The sequence below is a fragment of the Carcharhinus amblyrhynchos genome, chromosome 14 (assembly GCF_965287045.1).
Source record: "Carcharhinus amblyrhynchos chromosome 14, sCarAmb.v2.hapA, whole genome shotgun sequence".
Taxonomy (NCBI): domain Eukaryota; kingdom Metazoa; phylum Chordata; class Chondrichthyes; order Carcharhiniformes; family Carcharhinidae; genus Carcharhinus; species Carcharhinus amblyrhynchos.
The window spans coordinates 61,303,878-61,322,645 of record NC_137337.1 but is presented as its reverse complement, the minus strand read 5'-3'; the positions used below and the strand labels follow the sequence as shown (position 1 = coordinate 61,322,645).

General features: G+C 41.6%; 1 protein-coding gene across 1 annotated transcript in view; it reads right to left on the bottom strand.

Moving 5' to 3' along the window:
- LOC145352727 (neutral alpha-glucosidase C-like) overlaps positions 1-18,768 on the bottom strand; it is a 103,595-nt gene that overhangs the window by 29,157 nt on the left and 55,670 nt on the right. Inside the window, exons 12-16 of the mRNA XM_080202982.1 lie at positions 17,810-17,936; positions 15,542-15,621; positions 10,281-10,424; positions 8,772-8,868; positions 6,673-6,774 (exon numbers count right to left, since the gene is read on the bottom strand). Of these exons, the coding sequence (XP_080059108.1) occupies positions 6,673-6,774; positions 8,772-8,868; positions 10,281-10,424; positions 15,542-15,621; positions 17,810-17,936 (550 nt within the window). The remainder of the gene's footprint in view (positions 1-6,672; positions 6,775-8,771; positions 8,869-10,280; positions 10,425-15,541; positions 15,622-17,809; positions 17,937-18,768) is intronic.

Genomic DNA, 18,768 nt, shown 5'->3' with positions numbered 1-18,768 from the left:
AAGGTGAGTTTCTAAAATGTTCTTGTGGCAAGTTTTCTGGAGTGCAATGCCTTGTGTAACTAATTAGGGATAAAGCTTAACTACATCAAATATTGTGTAATGAAAAAGGATTAATTAGGAATCTCATGGTTAAAAGATCCACTGGTCCCTAGTAATCAGGTTGCAAGTAAATTCCAAGTTAAGTTTGAAAGTGATACTCCAATCACACACAAACTTAAATAAAGCAAATTCACAGATGTGAGGGTAGTACTGACTAAAATTAATGGCTAAATAAATGAAAGGTGTAGCCAGAAATAGAGGGAAAATAAACATTTAAAGAAACAATTTAAATTGTTCAGTAAGCATATATTACTATGTTAGGGGTTGTGCGTTTTAAACAAAGGATGTGGATTGCACATGTAGATTCAAAGTATCACACAATAGGTTTACTGAAAGAAATTGTCCCTGCACTGCACAGAGCACAACCTAAACTAAAAGCAGGAACCTCTGAAATGACATCACCATCAAATCATGTGACTGGCTCTTAAAGGAATATTGCAACTACTTAAATATATAACAGAAAGATCCATACAAGGCAGATTCAGGAAGTTAAGGACAGTATTGTATTAAAACTAGAGGCATATTAAAATTCATCTATGGGTCGAAGACATTGCTAGCATGTCAGCAATTCTTGCCTACCTCCATTACTCTTGAGAATGTGGTGGTGTGCCACCTTCTTGAATGGCTGCTATTCATTTGGTATAAACATAGCCATAGTACTATTAGGAAGCAAGTTCCAGGATTTTAACCCAAACATACTCAAAGAAGAGTGATATATTTCCAAGTCAGAATAGTGTATGGCTTAGAGGGGGACTTGCAGGTGGTAGAATTCCCATTAAACCTGCAGCCCTTATTCTTCCAGATGATACAGGTTGTAGGTTTGGAAGGCGCTGTCAAATGAGCCTTGGTGAGTTGCTGCAGTGCATCTTGTACATAGCAGACAGTGCTATCCATTGTGCATCAGAGGTGGAGGGAGTAAGTGTTTAAGTTTAAATTTAAATCTTTGCGACAGGTGCTGAACCAAGCAGGCTACCTTCTCCTGAATGCTGTCAAGCTTACTGAATATTGAAAGAGATACACCCATGCAGACTAGTGGACAGTATTCAATCACACACCGGACTTTTACCTTGCTGATGGTGGACAGGATTTGGAGAGTCAGGGATTTGATTTGATTTATTATTGTCACATGTATTGGAATATAGTGAGAATACTATTTCTATACAGTCAAAACATACCATTCATGGAGTACATAGGGAAGAAGGAAAGGATAGGGTGCAGGATATAGTACAGGTTGCAGATACAGGTAGGATGAAGAGAAAGATCAGCTTAATATATGACAGGACCATTCAAAAGTCTGATGACAGTGGAGGGATGCTGTTCTTGAGTCTGTTGGAACTTGTTTTCAGGCTTTTGTATCTTTTTCCTGACAGAAGAAGGTGAAAGAGTGTATGTCAGGGGTGCATGGCCTGTTTGCCTTAAAGGGACAATCATCATAAAAGAACGATAGAAAATCTGCGGACTGATAATGTTTCAGAAACCAACAAAGGGCCACCAAAAAGTTGATAAAAAGGAAACATATAGAATAAGACAGCAAACTAGCTAGGAACTTAAAAACAGATTTTAAGAGCTTTTATAAAGATTATCTGAAATAAAGTTGATCCCTAAGAAGCAGAGATGTTGATGGGAATTAAGGAAATGCTTGAGATACCGAACAAGTATTTTGTGTCCGCCTTTACAGTAGAAGACACAAGTTATGTATCAGAAATAGAGGGTAACCTGTGTGCTGAAAAGTGTGAGGGAATTGAGGAAATTATACCAGCTATATCAACAGAGATAAAGAAACACAAGGGACCAAAATCTGAGAAATCCCCAGAATCTGATGGCCTGTATTCTAAGGTTCTAAAAGAGGCAACTACAGGGACAGTAGATGCTCTGCCTTTCATTTACCAATGCTTCCTAGATTCTGGTATGGTCCCAGCAGATTGGAAGTTAGCAAATGTGAAACTGCTCTTCCAGATAGGAGGGAGAAAGAAAACAGGGAACTACAGATCAGCACTGACAATTGATGTCAGGCAAAAAGTGCTGGCATCTATTGACAAGTAGGTCAGATTTAGAAAGACATAGTATACACAGACAAAATCAACATGGTTTTCCAAAAAAGAGAACTTGTGTTTGACAAAAGTGTTAGTGTTTTTTGAGGATGTCACTAATCAGGTGATATAGGGAACCTGTAGATAGAGTATACCTGGATTTCCAAATGACATTCCATAAAGTTTCACACAAAATGTTAATAGACAAGATAAGGACTCATGGAGTTGGGAGTAATATATTAGTGTGCATAGATGATTTGTTAATTGATAGGAAACAAAGAATAGGCATAAATGGGGCAATCTTAAATTGACAAGCTGTGACTTGTGGGTTTTGCAATAGCGCTGGGGTTTCAGTTATTTACAAGCTATGTTAATAACTCAGACAAAGAGTAATGTGTCTAGGTTTGCTGATAAAACAAAGCTGGATAGAATTCTAAGTTTTAAGTTCCTCGTTAGGGAACACTTCAGCAGCCATAGGCATTCAGCCTCTGATCTTCAGATAAGCGCTCTTCAAGGTGGCCTTCATGACACACGACAACGCAGAATTGCTGAGCAGAAACTGATAGCCGAGTTCTGCACACGAGGATGGCCTCAACCAGGATCTTGGGTTCATATCACACTATGTGTAACGCCCACGATTTGCATGGGCTTACAAAATCTCACTAACTGTGCTGGCTGGAGACAATACACAGCTCTTTAACCTGTGCTTAACCCTCTCTCCACTCACATTGTCTGTACCTTTAAGACATAATTACCTGTAGAGACTTGCATTCCAACCATAATTTTGTAAATTGAGTTTGTGTCTTTATAGGCCTGTTTATGAACAGAACGCCAACTCACCTGATGAAGGAGCAGCACTCTGAAAGCTTGTGACTTGTGCTACCAAATAAACTTGTTGGACTTTAACCTGGTGTTGTGAGACTTCTCACTGTTTTAAGGAGGGCACAGAAACGCTGCAAAGAGATATAGATTAAGCATGTGGACAAGATGACAGGTGGGATACGGATGGAAATGTGAGTTTATTCTCAGCAATAAGAATATAAATAAAGATTTTTTTAAAGCTTGAAATTTGTAAATATTGCTGCTCAGAAAGACTTGGGTGTGTTCGTCCAAGCAACACAGAAAGTTAGCATGCACATACATCAAGTAATTAGGAAGATAAATTAGGGCGGCACGGTAGTACAGTGGTTGGGCGGCACGGTAGCACAGTGGTTAGCACTGCTGCTTCACAGCTCCAGGGTCCTGGGTTCGATTCCCAGCTTGGATCACTGTCTGTGTGGTGTTTGCTCATTCTCCCCATGTCTGCCTGGGTTTCCTCTGGGTACTCCGGTTTCCTCCCACAGTCCAAAGACGTGCAGATTAGGTTGATTGGCCATGCTAAGAAATTGCCCCTTAGTGTCCAGGGATGGGTAGGTTAGAGAGATTAAAGAACAAAGAACAACACAACACGGGAAACAGGCCCTTCGGCCCAACGAGACCACGCTACCATTTCAACATTGTGAGTCCCCTCTCCACCCATGACACTTGTCTATGCTTATGGCACTCCACATTGGAAACCAGACTGAGGGGAGATTAATTTAGGGGCAATTTGTTACACCAATCAGCCTAAGAGCACATCTTTGGGGTGTGGGAGGAAACCGGAGCACCTGGAGAAAACCCATTCGTTCAAGATTAGTGGGGACAATATGTAGGGATGTGGGGGTAGAGCCTGGGTGGTATTGTGTTTGGTGCAGACTCAATGGGCCGAAGGACCTCTTTCTGCACTGTAGGGTTCTATGATTCTAAATCGCATGTTGGTCTTTATTGCAAGGAGATGAGAGTCCAGGAATTAAACAGTCTTGCTACAATTGTGACCAGACCTAGAATACTGTGTTCAGTTTTTGTTTCTATATTTAAGAATATACTTGTATCAGAGATAAGGTTCACCAGATTGGTCCCTGGGATGGACAGTTGTCCTTTGCTGTGACTCTGAGTAAATTGGGCCTATCTTCTCTGGAGTTTAAATAGGCGTGGGTCTCGTTGAAACATGTAAGGTTTTGAAGGGGCATAACAGAGTAGACACTAAGAGGTTGTTACTGCTGGTTGAGGAATCTAGAACCAAATAAGGGATTGATCATTTAGCAATGAGAGAAGGAGAAAAGTCTTCACTGAAAGTATCGTGCACCTTTGGAGTCTCAGAGGGCAGTGGATGCTCCATTGTTGACTATATTTAAGACTGGGATAGACAGAAACCGAACTGACAGAATCAATGAACATGGCATCCTTGGACAAAAGCACCAAAAGATACGTACAGGTTGAATGAAGACAAACGGGAACATCTAAAAACAACTGCAGCCAAGGTCAAGTCCAGAATCTAACTTGATTGCCAAACTAGCCAGCTCAACTTAGGGATTTGCTACCACCACCCTCTGAATTTCAGCATTCACACTCTCATACTTAGTAGAATGCTGCACACCTACTTGGTCAGATCATTACACCAAATTCAACTGAATGTTACAATGCATCTCATTACTGGAATATTACGCTCAACACAAGTAAGTCCCTTAGCATCCTGTCCTGGCAAACATCATTTCTCGACATATCTGCCAACTTGCAAAAACCCATAAAAGTAGACGTCGGCTCCCATCCCTTTGAGATTGCAGAACTAAAGAAGTTCTGAAGAAGGCTTGAAGCATGGCAAGGCAGCAGGGTATGGCAATATTGCAGCAGAATTTATGAAACACCTCAGGCCCTGAAATATTGCCTGGCTGACCCAGTTTTACATGAAGGTCATAAATTCTAACACAATTCCAAAGAAATGATGGATAGCAAAAGTCATTGCCATACTGAAACCCGAAAAGATCCCATGCTTGCAGGTAACTACCATCTAATCTGTCTCCTGTTGGTCCCATACAAAATCCTTGAACACCTCATCCTTCAGCTCATATCCCCAAAGAACAAAGAAAACTATAGCACAGGAACAGGCCTTTCAGTCCTCCAAACCTACACCAACTACGCTGCCACTGAACTAAAACCTCCTACTCTTCGTAGAAGTCCTTAGTATCAATCAAGCTGGTTTCCACAAGGACTGCACACAGGGGAACAGGTACTGGCCCTTAACTTCAACACTGAAAACAACTTTCAGAAAATCTTGAGGCTGGTGCTGTTGTGTTCCTCAATCTCACAGCTGCCTATGACACCATTTCTCATACTGATCTCCTCTTGAGGCTGTCACAGGCCCTCCCACTCAGGCGACTAAAAGCATCGGAACACTGTTGAACAATCAAAGATTCAGAGTTCATTCAGGGCAGACTGAAAGTACATGGAAAAGACAAACCAGTAGACACCCCCCTGGCTTACCTCTGGCTCCAAACCTGTTCAGCCTGTACACAAATAATCTTCCAAAAAGTAATTCCCAAAAATTCATTATGTCAGCAACATCTGATATGCAACTCAATCCCCCGATTTCGACAACTTGGGCCAGACCCTAAACAAGGACTTGTCAAAACTGAACAATACTGCAACTCATGGTGACTCAAGCTAAGCCTTGCAAAAACAGTATCAAGCTTACTCCATCTTCACAATGCAAAAGCCAAGAAAGAGCTCAACATTCAAATGAATGGTGACAAGTTAAAGTACCACCCAATTCCAACAAAACTTAGATAGGACACTGAACTCTGGGAACATCTAAAAACAACTGCAGCCAAGATCAAGTCTAGAATCTAACTTGATTGCCAAACTAGTCAGCTCAACGTGGGGAGCTGCTACCGCCACCCTCCAAACTTCAGCATTCACACTCTTGTACTTAGTAGAATGCTGCACCCCTATTTGGTCAAGATCATTACACCAAATTCAACTGAATGTTACCATGTGTAACATTCAGTTGAATTTGGAACATTACACTCAAGTCCTTTAACATCCTGTCCTGGCAAACATCATTTCTCAACATATCTGCCAACTTGCAAAAACCTACAAAACGATAGAAAACAGTTGCAATGCCCCCCTGGCCACTTCATGCTGATCTATTCAGCCCACCCAAGGTACAATGCCCATCAAGAAGTTTGATCTGGAAAAACCATCCTACACAGGTCTTCAATGTAAATTCCATCTGCACAAATGAATGGAAATCATTGGACACAACAAACAAGTACCTGGTCTCAAACCCAACTCAACAGCTGCCTGGTTTTAACCTTTCAAGGAAAGGGTGGTCCACCCTCAACAGTTTCAAGACTGGCCACAGCCCCTGCCTGGCCAACCTCCACAGATGCGACATTGGTACCAGCCCCCGATGTGCCTGTGGAAGACAGCAAACTATACATGACATCACAGAATTTCGAATTCACAGACTCAGCTGAGGCTTATCTGCACTCAACTCAGCAGGACCAGAAGAAACTGGTTATCTGAGGGAATATGCATTCACTGAACAAACAAATAGACATGGGGAGCTGAATAAATAAACGGACATGGGGAGCAGGTGGATAAGTAGAATTGAAGCCTAATGTTAGCCATGGTCAGAATGAAAGGAGCTTTTGAACTTATTGCATGTTCTTATATTGACTCTTACCTCCACAGAATGAGATGCCAGTTATACTGAGAGTAAGTAGCATTGGAATTGAGATTTTAAGATAACTCCATTCAGCTACATTGTCTCCTGTCCATACTGCTCCTAATAAACAGAGCAAACAGGAAATCAGGTAGAGCATTAAATAAATCATCCAACATTGTCTTTTTAGTGATTTCAGTTCTTCTTTTGAACACATTTCATTTTTTCCTGTTGTAGGAAGAGAGATGACTCTTGCTGGTATTTATTGTCAGAGGCCAGTCATCCTCTGATAACTCAACAAAGAGGTCATTCTTTGTATGCAAATCTTGATCATGCATACTGGGAAGCTATTTGACCATAGTGAACATCACAATCCAACCTTATCCTGCTCACATCAAACATCCATACATATGCATTTGTCAGGTATTGGCAGACAGCAGTCAGTCGCAGAAAACCTGGTGATTTTTGCCCTTTGCCACACTGACACTGAGGCCAACTGCAGCACCCCAACTTTTGCCTTCTACAGCAATGCCTGAAGTTTGGACAGGAATATTTCACTATTGTTTGAATAGGCAGAAGATCAGTCAGTAATGTAATCACCATAAGTTACAAAGTGACTACACACTGAAACAGTCAGTAATTAGGATCAGATCAACTGAACTGGGCTCAGGGTTGAGAACTGTATCTTCAGGCTCCAGTTTGCTTTTCTCATTTTGTTCCCCATTTCAGCCTCCGAATTCACGCTTTTCAATCACAACTTTAACTGTTAGATTGCTGCAATGGCCTTTTTTAACTATAGGTGAGTACATCGGTTTAGAAAAGGCCATCACGTCCACTGAGTCAAATCCATCGATCAATCAGTCCCACGAAGTATCCTGAGGACTTTGAGAAAATCTTTCCTTCACTCACCTAAATTGTCCTGAAAAGAGAGGTCCTCAACATAAGCTTAACACTGAGAAAGAGGAGGGATTGGATGAATATTGAAAACATAAGGATTACAGGATATTATGCCAGCCTGACTCCACTACTCAAGCTGGATCTCCAAGGAGATTCTCTTGCTACATCATAAGGTTTTGATGGCATATGTGATATGAGGTAGGGCAGCATTGCCACATAATAGGCAAAACGCAGGCGTATAGGCAGTTAAAACTGCTTGCCTGCCCTAAGCTGCAAAAATTCTGTTACATTTTCCAATACAGATTAAGTTAAATTTGAGACTTTTGTGTCTCAATGGAGGCTTTTCTATTTTAATACTGATATTCCTACATATTGGAAAAGGCCAGGCAGGACTATCATAAAACCTAATGTGTAAAATAAAATGAAACATGTACACTATATTTGGAAACAGTAGGAATGATTTTCCATAAGGTTTTGTTGGACTGTCTATCATAGCATTCAGAGAAATTCTGCAAGGTTTCACTGTCAGTGCGTACTGGATTAGCCTCATCCACAACATTTTGAAGAACTTTCTCCTTGCATCATGACATGACTACAGGTTTCAGAATATAAGAACATAAGAAATAGGAGCAGGAGTAGGCCATCTAGCCCCTCGAGCCTGCCCCGCCATTCAATAATATCATGGCTGATCTGTCGTGTCTCAGTTCCACATTCCCGCCCACTCCCCATAACCCTTAATCCCCTTGCCTATCAAAAACCTATCAACCTGCGTCTTAAAAATATTTAGCGAGGCAGCCTCCACCACTTCAACGGGCAGAGAATTCCAGAGATTCACCACCCTTTGAGTGAAGAAGTTCCTCCTCAACTCCGTTACAGCATAAGCACAACCTCAGTCCGGTCAGCACGGTGGCACAATGGCTAGCATTGCTGGCTCACAGTGCCAGAGAGCTAGTTCACTTCCTAGCTTGGATCTCTGACTGTGTGGAGTTCGCACATTCTCCCTGTGTCTGCGGGGATTTCCTCCAGGTGCTCCGGTTTCCTCCCACAGTCTGAAAGACATGCTGATTAGGTGCATTGGCCAAGCTAAATTCTCTCTCAGTGAACCCGAAGAGCCGCCGGAGTGTGGCATCTGGGGGATTTTCACAGTAACTTCATTTCAGTGTTAATGTAAGCCTACTTGTGACACCAATAAACTTTAAAACTGCCAACGCCTGATCACTAACCATATCTCTGCGATCCAGCAAAGAAAGAACGAGTCAAGACAAATGGCCTCTCTATTCCTCCAGATCGACGGATCAGACCTTCAGCTGTTGCCCATTGCTGATGCAAAACACACAAAAACATCAGTTTGGGTTTATTTTTACTTCTCTTATAACAGAAGTTTAAAAACTGCTCTAAACTCAGGGAATCCAATAGTGACCGTGGAGGATTAGCCATCTGGCTCCAATCTCTATTTATTGGAATTCCTGGGGCAGCACAGTGATTAGCACTGCTGCCTCACAGAGATCCAGGTTCAATTATGGCCTTGGGTGACTGTTTCTGTGGAGTTTACACATTCTACCCATGTCTGCATGGGTTTCTTCTGAGTGCTCCGGTTTCCTCCCACAGTCCAAGGATGTGCAGGCTAGGTTGATTAGCCATGTTAAATTGCCCCTTAATGCCCAAAGATGTGTAGGTTAGGTGGATTAGCCATGGGAAATGGAGTTGTGAGGATAGCGTAGGGGAGAGGGCCTGGGTATGATGCTCTGTCAAAGAGTCAGTGCAGGCTTAATGGGTCAAATGGCCTCTTCTGCATTGTAAGGATTCTATGATTTCAGCTTGCTTCAGTGAGAGTTCCAAGGCTTAGGTGCTCCAGATTTCTAAAATATAAACAATGATGATTCCCCCACCATGTTCCATACAACTGCAATGCCTCCTACATCACAACAGAAACACACTCCACCTCAGACCATGTCATCTTCAGGAGCAGAGAATATCCAGGTCAATTTGCAGGACAAATCTGGGGAATCCCCTCTGATTGAAGTGATCCAGGAGAACCCTTTGGGTCCTAATTAATGTAGTGTCTATCTGTTATAAACTATCTTCGCCCAAGCCAGAAACAGATCCAGCTCTCACTTGAAGGAATTCACAAATTAGCATTCACTGCATGAGCCAGTAGTCTTTTTGTGTACAAGGGAAAAATGATATGCTACTGAGCATTCTGCAAGTTCCATATATTTTCTAGACACGAGTATCTCATGTTCTTTTGACATTATGGTTCAACATTATGGAACACTGTGATTAAAATTATAATTCCATATGCAGCAAACAGCAAAGAATTGCTCCAAATTTGTCACTGATTTGTAAAATTGTTCAATGAAAATGCCTGGTGTGGGAAATGGGGTATGTCACTGTGGTGGAGTAATTACTGCTGTCTGATGTTGGCTGGGGCATGTCATTAGCACAGACTAGAAGAAACTTTACTCTGCAGCTTACCTGCTTTGGCTCTGTTAAAACTATTCCATTTTTCAGTATTAATATCCCTTACTTCAATGAGCACACAATTCAAAAAAGTGAATTTTCAAAGAGAAAAAGATTCAACATATAATAATATAATTAATTAATAATAAACAACATAATTAATCTGTGTGTGTGCAAAATACTATTTCTACACCATCAGATCTGTGTTACCAGCAAAATCTAACAATCTTCAGAAAGCAATTAGTACACCAACTGTCTGAGATAAAGTTTACCTGATAAAAACCATACAGGTTGTGCATCTCCCGGTGCTCCCATCTGCCTGCATGTAGTGCATGCTTGTGCATGGTGAGTTCAGGTCCATCAAAAACAACGGGCTCATTCATGTCATTCCACATGAAGAGAATATCTGTGGAACCCTGCAACACAGAAGTGTGTTCCATAGTGTAACATAATGCTGCTCTCTTTTTTTTTCCTCTTTGCTCTGAAGTACATTCATAGGTATTGGTTGTCCCCAATATTTCATCCAAATGGCCAATAGCTCATCCAAATGTTCACTTTTCATGTATAAACCTAGATGTAATGGGGGAGATTGGCTTTTTGGCAAAATGGGCAATTGCAATTCAGCAGCCAGTTTTACACCCTACCCAAGTGAAGTCAATAGTAAGGAAAATCAAACAGGATGCAAAATGAGCTGACAGTTCATTGCACCTTTTATGGTACCATTATCAAAAATCAATTTCACCCTGTTATTTTACCATGGAGAGGCATCATACATGAGCTCAATTCAACTCTATTTAACATCCCACACTTGCATGCTCAAGCACAGGTCACTGGATAGTGATCAAGAGTAAGACCCCTGACTAATTTTTCATTATTTCTGGTCGAAGTGTGCCAGATTCTATTCAAAGAGCCCACATGTCGTCCTTGGTGAGCCCAACAAATTTAACTCTGATCAAAAACAAAGTCGCTTTCTGGTGGTGTGGAAGAACTGTGGAAGAAGTCGCCACTTTTCAGGAAGATCTGTCTTCTCCTCGGATCAAGTACTCCTTGGACAGAAGTCCCAGTTGCCAAAGGCTGCTGGCCAATTTGAGGCAACAACTCTTCGTTGCTTAGCAATGCTACCAAAAGGCAACAGCTGCTGCCAGTAATGCACCCATCTGAGGTCCATAGGTGAGTGATGGCAGGAGGAAGAATCACAAGGTAGGGAATCATAGGGTGTGGGGTCACAGTGGAGAGGTAGATGAGGAGAGAGATTGGCTGCAAGGGCAGGGGCATGACTCTCAGCAGCAACGGCAGGGGAGTAGCTATTAGGGTATACCCTCTTCCCAAAACTGGGTACCACAATTAGACATTGAATGCCTTTGAATAAGGGGTCTTAACGTATCTTGACTCAGTCTCTAGTTTTTCATGTAACTTACTTTTCCTGTCAGGATGATCATTTAGTAGAACTATATTAATTTTGTACATTACAATGATGATGATATTTTATTTCAAATACTCAAAAGAACATAATTTGACCTGCCACATTTGCGCCAATTCTTTGAAAGAACTACCCATTTAGTTGCATTTCCCTGTCACTCACCATGTCCATGCAAACTCTCTGAAAGAGCTACCTACATCATTGTCATTCTATGTTCTTTCCCCACATCCTTCTAAATTTTCTATTTTTTGAAACTAGTAGAAATTGTCTCACAGCATAAAATAGCCCTATTTTAACATTAATTGCTAATTTTTGAGAGGGAAGGCACTGGATAATTAATGTGAAAGATGAAAGCATATCACAGAACAACAGTAGCGGGTGTTCCTTTGAGATATGTTGTTGGTACAAATAGAGGAAGGGTTACTCTGCAAATGATTAGTATAATCAAACTAGGAGTACTTGATCCTGAAAATGGATGCAGAAAAAGCAAAACAGGGAGACTGTGCCTCTTGTTTCTCATGCATGGCTCCCTATTCTGTGCCTCCCGAGACCCCATTCATTTGCTCCCTACTTCTCTATTCTCATCTTTCTTGCTCTCTGCTCTAAGCCTTACCATTGCTCACTCTCTTCAGTCCCGACTCTTTTGCTTTCTGCTGTCTCTCTCTCTCTCTGATTTCCAATCTCTTGCTCTCCGCCATATAACTCTCTGGTCTTTAGTCGCTGGTTTTCTGCTCTTAGCCTGCCTGATCCATGCTCTCTTTATATCTCCTCTGTGCCTCTCCGGTTCCTGTTCTATGTGTCACTGCTCTCTGCCTCTCCCAGCAGCCTAGACAAGATGACAGAACTTTCCACACCACAGTCAGTTGAGGACCCTCAGGCAAATCTTGGATTTATGTACAATCCATGGAACATATTGAAGGGGCACACCGCTAGTCACAGGCCTCCAGTTTGGGAAACAACTCTCTACAACCACCCTCTGGCTTCTGTCAAAAAGCCAATTTTGTATCTATTTAGATATTCACCCCGGATACCATGAGATTTAACTTCATGCAACAACCTACCATGCGATACCATGGGCGCACGGTAGCACAGTGGTTAGTACTGCTGCTTCACAGCTCCAGGGACCTGGGTTCGATTCCTGGCTTGGGTCACTGTCTGTGTGGAGAATGCACATTCTCCTCGTGTCTGCATGGGTTTCCTCCAGGTGCTCTGGTTTCCTCCCACAGTCCAAAGATGTGTGGGTTAGGTTGATTGGCCATGCTAAAATTGCCCCTTAGTATCTTGAGACGTGTAGATTGGAGGGATTAGCGGGTGGGATATGGGGGTAGGGCCTGGGTGGGATTGTGGTGGGTGCAGACTCCATGGGCTGAATGGTCTCTTTCTGCATTGTAGGGTTTCTATGATTTCTATGAAACCTTGTCAAAGGCCTTGCTAAAGTCCATGTATACAACATCAACTGCACTGCCCTCATCTACCTTCCTCGTTATCCTTTCAAAAAAACTCAATCAAATTTGTGAGACATGATTTTCCACTCACAAAGCCATGCTGACTGTCCCTAATCAGTCCTTGCATCTCTAAATGCCTGTACATCCTGTTTCTCAAAATACCCGCCAACAATTTACCTACCACAGATGGAAGGCTCACTGGCCTGTAGCTCCCAGGCTTTTCCCTGCAGCCTTTTTTAAACAAGGGCAACAACATTTGCCACTCTCCAATCTTCAGGCACCTCACCCATGACTATCAGTGATTCAAATATCTTGGCTAGGGGACCCACAATTTGCTCCCTAGCCTCCCACAATGTCCTGGGATATACTTCACCAGGGATTTATCCACCTTGATGTGCTTTAAGACTTCCAGTACATCCTTCTCTGTAATATGTACACTCCTCAAGACATCACTATTTATTCCCCCAAGTTCCTTAACATCCATTTACTCAACAGTAAATACTGATGAGAAATATTCATTTAGGATCTCACCCATCTCTTATGGATCCACACATAGATGACCTTGTTGATCCTTAAGAGGCCCTACTCTCCCCCTTGTTACTGTTTTGCCCTTTACGGATTTGTAGAAGCTCTTTAGATTTGCCTTTGCCTTATCTGCCAAAACAATTTTGTGTCCCCTTTTTGCCCTCCTGATTTCTCTCTTAACTCTACTCCTACACCCCCTATTCTCTTCAAGAGATTCACTTGATCCCAGCTGCCTATGCATGTCATGTGCCTCTTTCTTCTTCTTGACCAGGGCCTCAATATCCCAAGTCATCCAGGTTCCTGACTTCTGCCAGCCTTGCCCTTCACTCTAGGGGGTATGTGTTCACCATGAACCCTGGTTAACACACTTTTGAAAGCATGCCACTTACCAGCTGTCCTTTTGCCTTCCCACAGACTTCCCCAATTAATTTTTGGAAGTTCCTGCCTGATACCATCAAAATTGGCCTTGCCCCAATTCAGAATTTTAACTTTTGGAACAGACCTATCATTTTGTGACCAGCAACGTGCCTTAGGGATCAGTGCTGGGCCCATTGTTATTTGTCATTTATATTAATGATTTAGATGAGAATATAGGAGGCATGGTTAGTAAGTTTGTAGATGACACCAAGATTGGTGGCATAGTGCACAGTGAAGAAAGTTATCTCCAATTTCAACGGCATCTTGATCAAATGGGCCAGTGGGCTGAAGAATGGCAGACGGAGTTTAATTTAGACAAATGCAAGGTGATGCAGTTTGGTGGACTGAAACAGGTCAGGACTTACTCACTTAATGGTAGAGCACTGGGGAGAGTTACAGAACAAAGAGATCTAGGGGTAAATATTCATAGCTCCTTGAAAGTGGAGTCACAGGCGGACAGAGTTGTGAAGAAGCATTTGGCATGCTTGGTTTCATCGGTCAGAACACTAAATACAGGAGTTGGGACGTCTTGTTGAAGTTGTACAAGACATTGGTAAGGCCACACTTGGAATACTGTGTGCAATTCTGGTCACCCTATTATAGAAGGAATATTATTAAACTAGAAAGAGCGCAGGAAAGATTTACTAGCATGCTACCGGAATTTGATGGATTGAGTTATACTGAGAGGTTGAATAGACTGAAGCATAGGAGATTGAGGGGTGACCTTTTAGAAGTCTATAAAATAATGAGGGGCATAGACTAGATAGATAGTCAATATCTTTTCCCAAAGGTAAGGGAGTCTAAAACTAGAAGACATAGGTTTAATGTGAGAGGGGAGAGATACAGAAATGTCCAGAGGGGCAATTTTTTCACTCAAAGGGTGGTGAGTGTCTGAAACAAGCTGCCAGAGGTAGTAGTAGAGGCAGATTCAATTTTATCTTTTAAAAAGCATTTAGATAGTTACATAGGTATGATGGGTATAGAGGGATATGGGCCAAATGTGGACAATTGGGATTAGCTTAGGGGTTTCAAAAAAGAAGGGCGGCATGGACAAGTTGGGCCGAAGGGCCTGTTGCCAGGCTGTGAACTTCTATAAGGGGCATAATTTTCACCGAAGAGTTATTGTCAAACATTTACGATGATTTAATTCACTTTTTAAAAAAATCATATCAGTTGTGCATAATGTAAATGTCATCCTTCTGGGTGTTTTTATACACAGAAGTCATACATCAAGTCCTAAAGAGATGACTGCATCCAACAGTCTTATTGATGCTGATCCTCCACACATGCAATAACTCTAATCTCACATGCTCCCATATCTCTTTTTCTAATAATCAAAAAACAAACTGATAATATTTTAAAGACTGATTTTCTGCAAGTGGATCAAATTACATCAGCTAACATTTAAGTCGCTGCATCAAAGCTTTCAACTCCCCTCCTCTCCTCTGAGCTCCCAAAACAATTTCCTACATATTTCTCCTCCCTTCAATCATACAGTGTTAAAATCAAGACCCATCTCAGTGTCTCCAACACTAATGTACTCTGTCTCAGGACCTCAAAGCTGCAAAGCAACTTAATTCCCTCCTGTGGTCTTCTCTTCTACAGTCAAAAACCTAAGCTTGGTATCCTATAATCACAGCTTGATCTCTGTTCTCTTACACTTGTCAACCATGGTGATGTCCAAACCTAAAAGTGAGAATGAGAGTGAATCGTTAAGATAATTTACCTTATACTGATCCAATCCATGCTTGTCAGCATACCAGTTGCGGACAATGGAGTTCGTAAAATCTAAATAAGCTGACACACCTAATAATGCACAAAAACATAGAAAAAGTTCCTCTTTGTTAACATCTTGCAAAAACTAGTATTGATGATTGATAACTGGACACTTGACTCTTGAGATGTTGGGAGCAGAGCTCAACTTGGAGAATTCATACTGTGGAATCAACGGCAAGTCACATATTTAAGAAATAAATAAATTGCATTTATATAATACCCTGTGTGTGTGTGTGTGTGTGTGTGAGTGAGAGAGAGAGAGTGAGAGAGAGAGAAAGACAGACAAACAGTGAGAGAAACATTAAAATGTGCTGTTGCTTGCTTGGAGCTGGCAGGCTGGGTGGATGTCTCGCAGGTACACTGGCAAAGGGAGGATGGGTGTTGTTGGGTCCTCAAAACTGAAGGCTGCCCAGACTTCTGGCAGTCTCAATTTTCTCCCTGAAAGTTAAGTCATGTCTGGTCATGGGAGGGGGAATTGCACCTGAGTAGGGTGGTCTGTGTGTGAATGAATGTATGGAGGTGAGTGTGAATGAGTGACTGAGTGATTGTGTGATGGCAATGCAAGACACTGAGTTAGTGTGTGGAGATGAGTGTGAGTCTGCCTTTGGCCAAATCTCAAATTTTCTTAATCTCACAAACCACACACCAGCACATACACATGCATCCTCTTCCACTTGCCTACCCACATATACTGACCCTCTCAGATCCTGTGGACGTTTACTTTGTACTGGCCGGAATTTTACTGCCCTGCCCACCACAGGAATCAGAGCGGGCAAGAGGTGGAACATAGAAATGTCCGTTGACCTTAGGTGGGATTTTACAATTTCGGGACAAACAAGGCCATAAAATCCCGCAGACTATTTTTAACTGAACGATTTATTGTTGTTACATTGCTGTATTCTCAGCAATTGTTCAGTTCCTTAAAACCTCAACTTTTTGAAGTTTAGTTTATTGTCGTGCCAAACCTTATCATTCTGAAATTTCCTCATCATCCCCTTGAGTGAGGAAAATATGTAAATGTGGACCCCTGAGCAAAAAAGGTTGGACAAGTCTGAATTAGATCAACACTGATTTTCACTTTGTTTATCTTCTTTAGTTCCATCACCATTAACGACTTTGCCTAAGAAGTCTAAAATTTTCTCAGTGCACAAATGCATTGACCACCATTGTAGAAAATGATACAGACCAGGTAAATTCCAGGTACAACCCCTGACCTTGTGTAATTTCAACAGGAACATGAGTAGGAACACTGGCTTTGGCATCATTATATTTGGGCAAGAATGAGGAAAAAGCAATGAGTTTCAATAAGAAGTCACCCAGCTATTTCTGTTCCATCACTATCTCGTGACTTCACTGAAAAATGTCCACGTGGATGGTGATTGAGAACAGGAGCAGAATCAGCTGTGATTGGCTCCAAGATTGAATATTCTGCTGACACTCATCACCTAAACTTGCAGGTTGTGATGACTTCAGCCAGGCTACTGAGGTTGGCTTGCTAGAGTATGAATTACCTGCTGAGTCCTATACGCATACAGGGGTGGCTTAGTAGTTAGCACTACTGCTTTACACCACCAGGGGCCTTGGTTTGAATCACTGTCTGTGTGGAGTTTGCACGTTCTCCCAGAGTACACCTGGATTGCTTCCAGGTGCTCCAGTTTTATCTAAGTTAATTTGAGTTTGTTTATTTGGTTGGTGTCAAAAGAGATACCTGTTGAGTCCTAATTGATGGTTAAATCAGGAAGCCTCATGGTCCCTATTTAAAGCTGGTGTGTCAGACTCCCAGCCTGCATTCAACAGGGAACAACTGGGAGAGCTGCTGTGTACAGATGTATAGTGTAAATAAAGTAACTTGGTGTCGGAACTTTCGCCTCCATGGAGTTATCACACAGGTGAAGAAGGACAATGACAGAAGAATCGGGAAGGTGGTGGGGAGAGAGGTGAGGGGGTAAAGAAAGAAGGGAGAGGTGAGAGACAGGACAGTGAGAGAGGAGAAAGAATAGAGAGCTCAGAGATAGAAAGAGAAGAGATTTGAGAGAGAGGGTGCTAATACAAGCCAGCAAGAAATTGAAAATAAAGCAATGTAAAATACTGAGAACATTTCCTGTATGCATAAGATTTGGTCAGATTTGATGTCTGGATATTAAAAGAATATTATTGCACATTATGAAGTGAGAAATCCAAAGGAAATTCATCATACAAGAGATATTTTCCTCCTTACCTGGCCAGCAGGAGCCTTGGTATTCCTCACCATTTTCATCCATTACAAAGTACTTCTTGGATTTGGCCTCACAGTAGATTGGGTACTTGTTATCCACTTTGATATGAGGGTCACTAATAACAACCAGCTGGGAACACAAGAGGAGATAATAGAATGATGTGTTTTATACCCGGTAATTGCTCAAACATTCTCGGAAGGTGCTAACGTAAGCTCGATGGTTACCAGGACCCTTCTGGAACTGGAACATGGTTATCATTTTGCATCTGAATATTAGGTCTAGGTTATCATTACAAATCAAGAAAAGCAGTGTTCCCTCTGCATACCATCCCTCAGTAATAAGTTTGTAATTTAGGTTTTTAATAAGCTTGAAATAAATAATTAAATTGTTGCATGTTGAAATTTTCATTATGCTAAAGATTCAAATTCCACATGGTTTGAAATAAAATGCCTATGACACTAATATTTTTCATTTAAAAAGCATAATTTGTGGAGGATACGCAATGCAAGCGGAGAAATAGCCATATTTCAGTGAGCTCTGGTGCTACTCAGCCTGTAATCCTTTTATTTATTGTGCTTATACAGGTCATACTTAATCCAGCAGTGAGAATTTCATATTATGTCCCTGGAAGACTTCTGATTAAACATTGGTGACAAAATGCTGATAAATATTTAAAAAATCATTGACAAAAGAGAGCAGTCGGAAATAAATGGGGTGGAACTGACTGCTCAGCATGCAATTTAGTGAACAAGAAGGCTCTCGATCCGGCACTCTTGAAGGCCATAATGTCATAACTATGTTAGGCTTTGTGGGTTTTAGACAAAATGAAAAAAGGCATGGTTTGCGCAGATTCAAACTACATAACAACAAATTTATTGTTACCTATATTGAGGAGAAATTGAAATTAAACAGGAGCTTGTGAAACACCCCAATGATATCACCATCAAATCATGTTACTTAA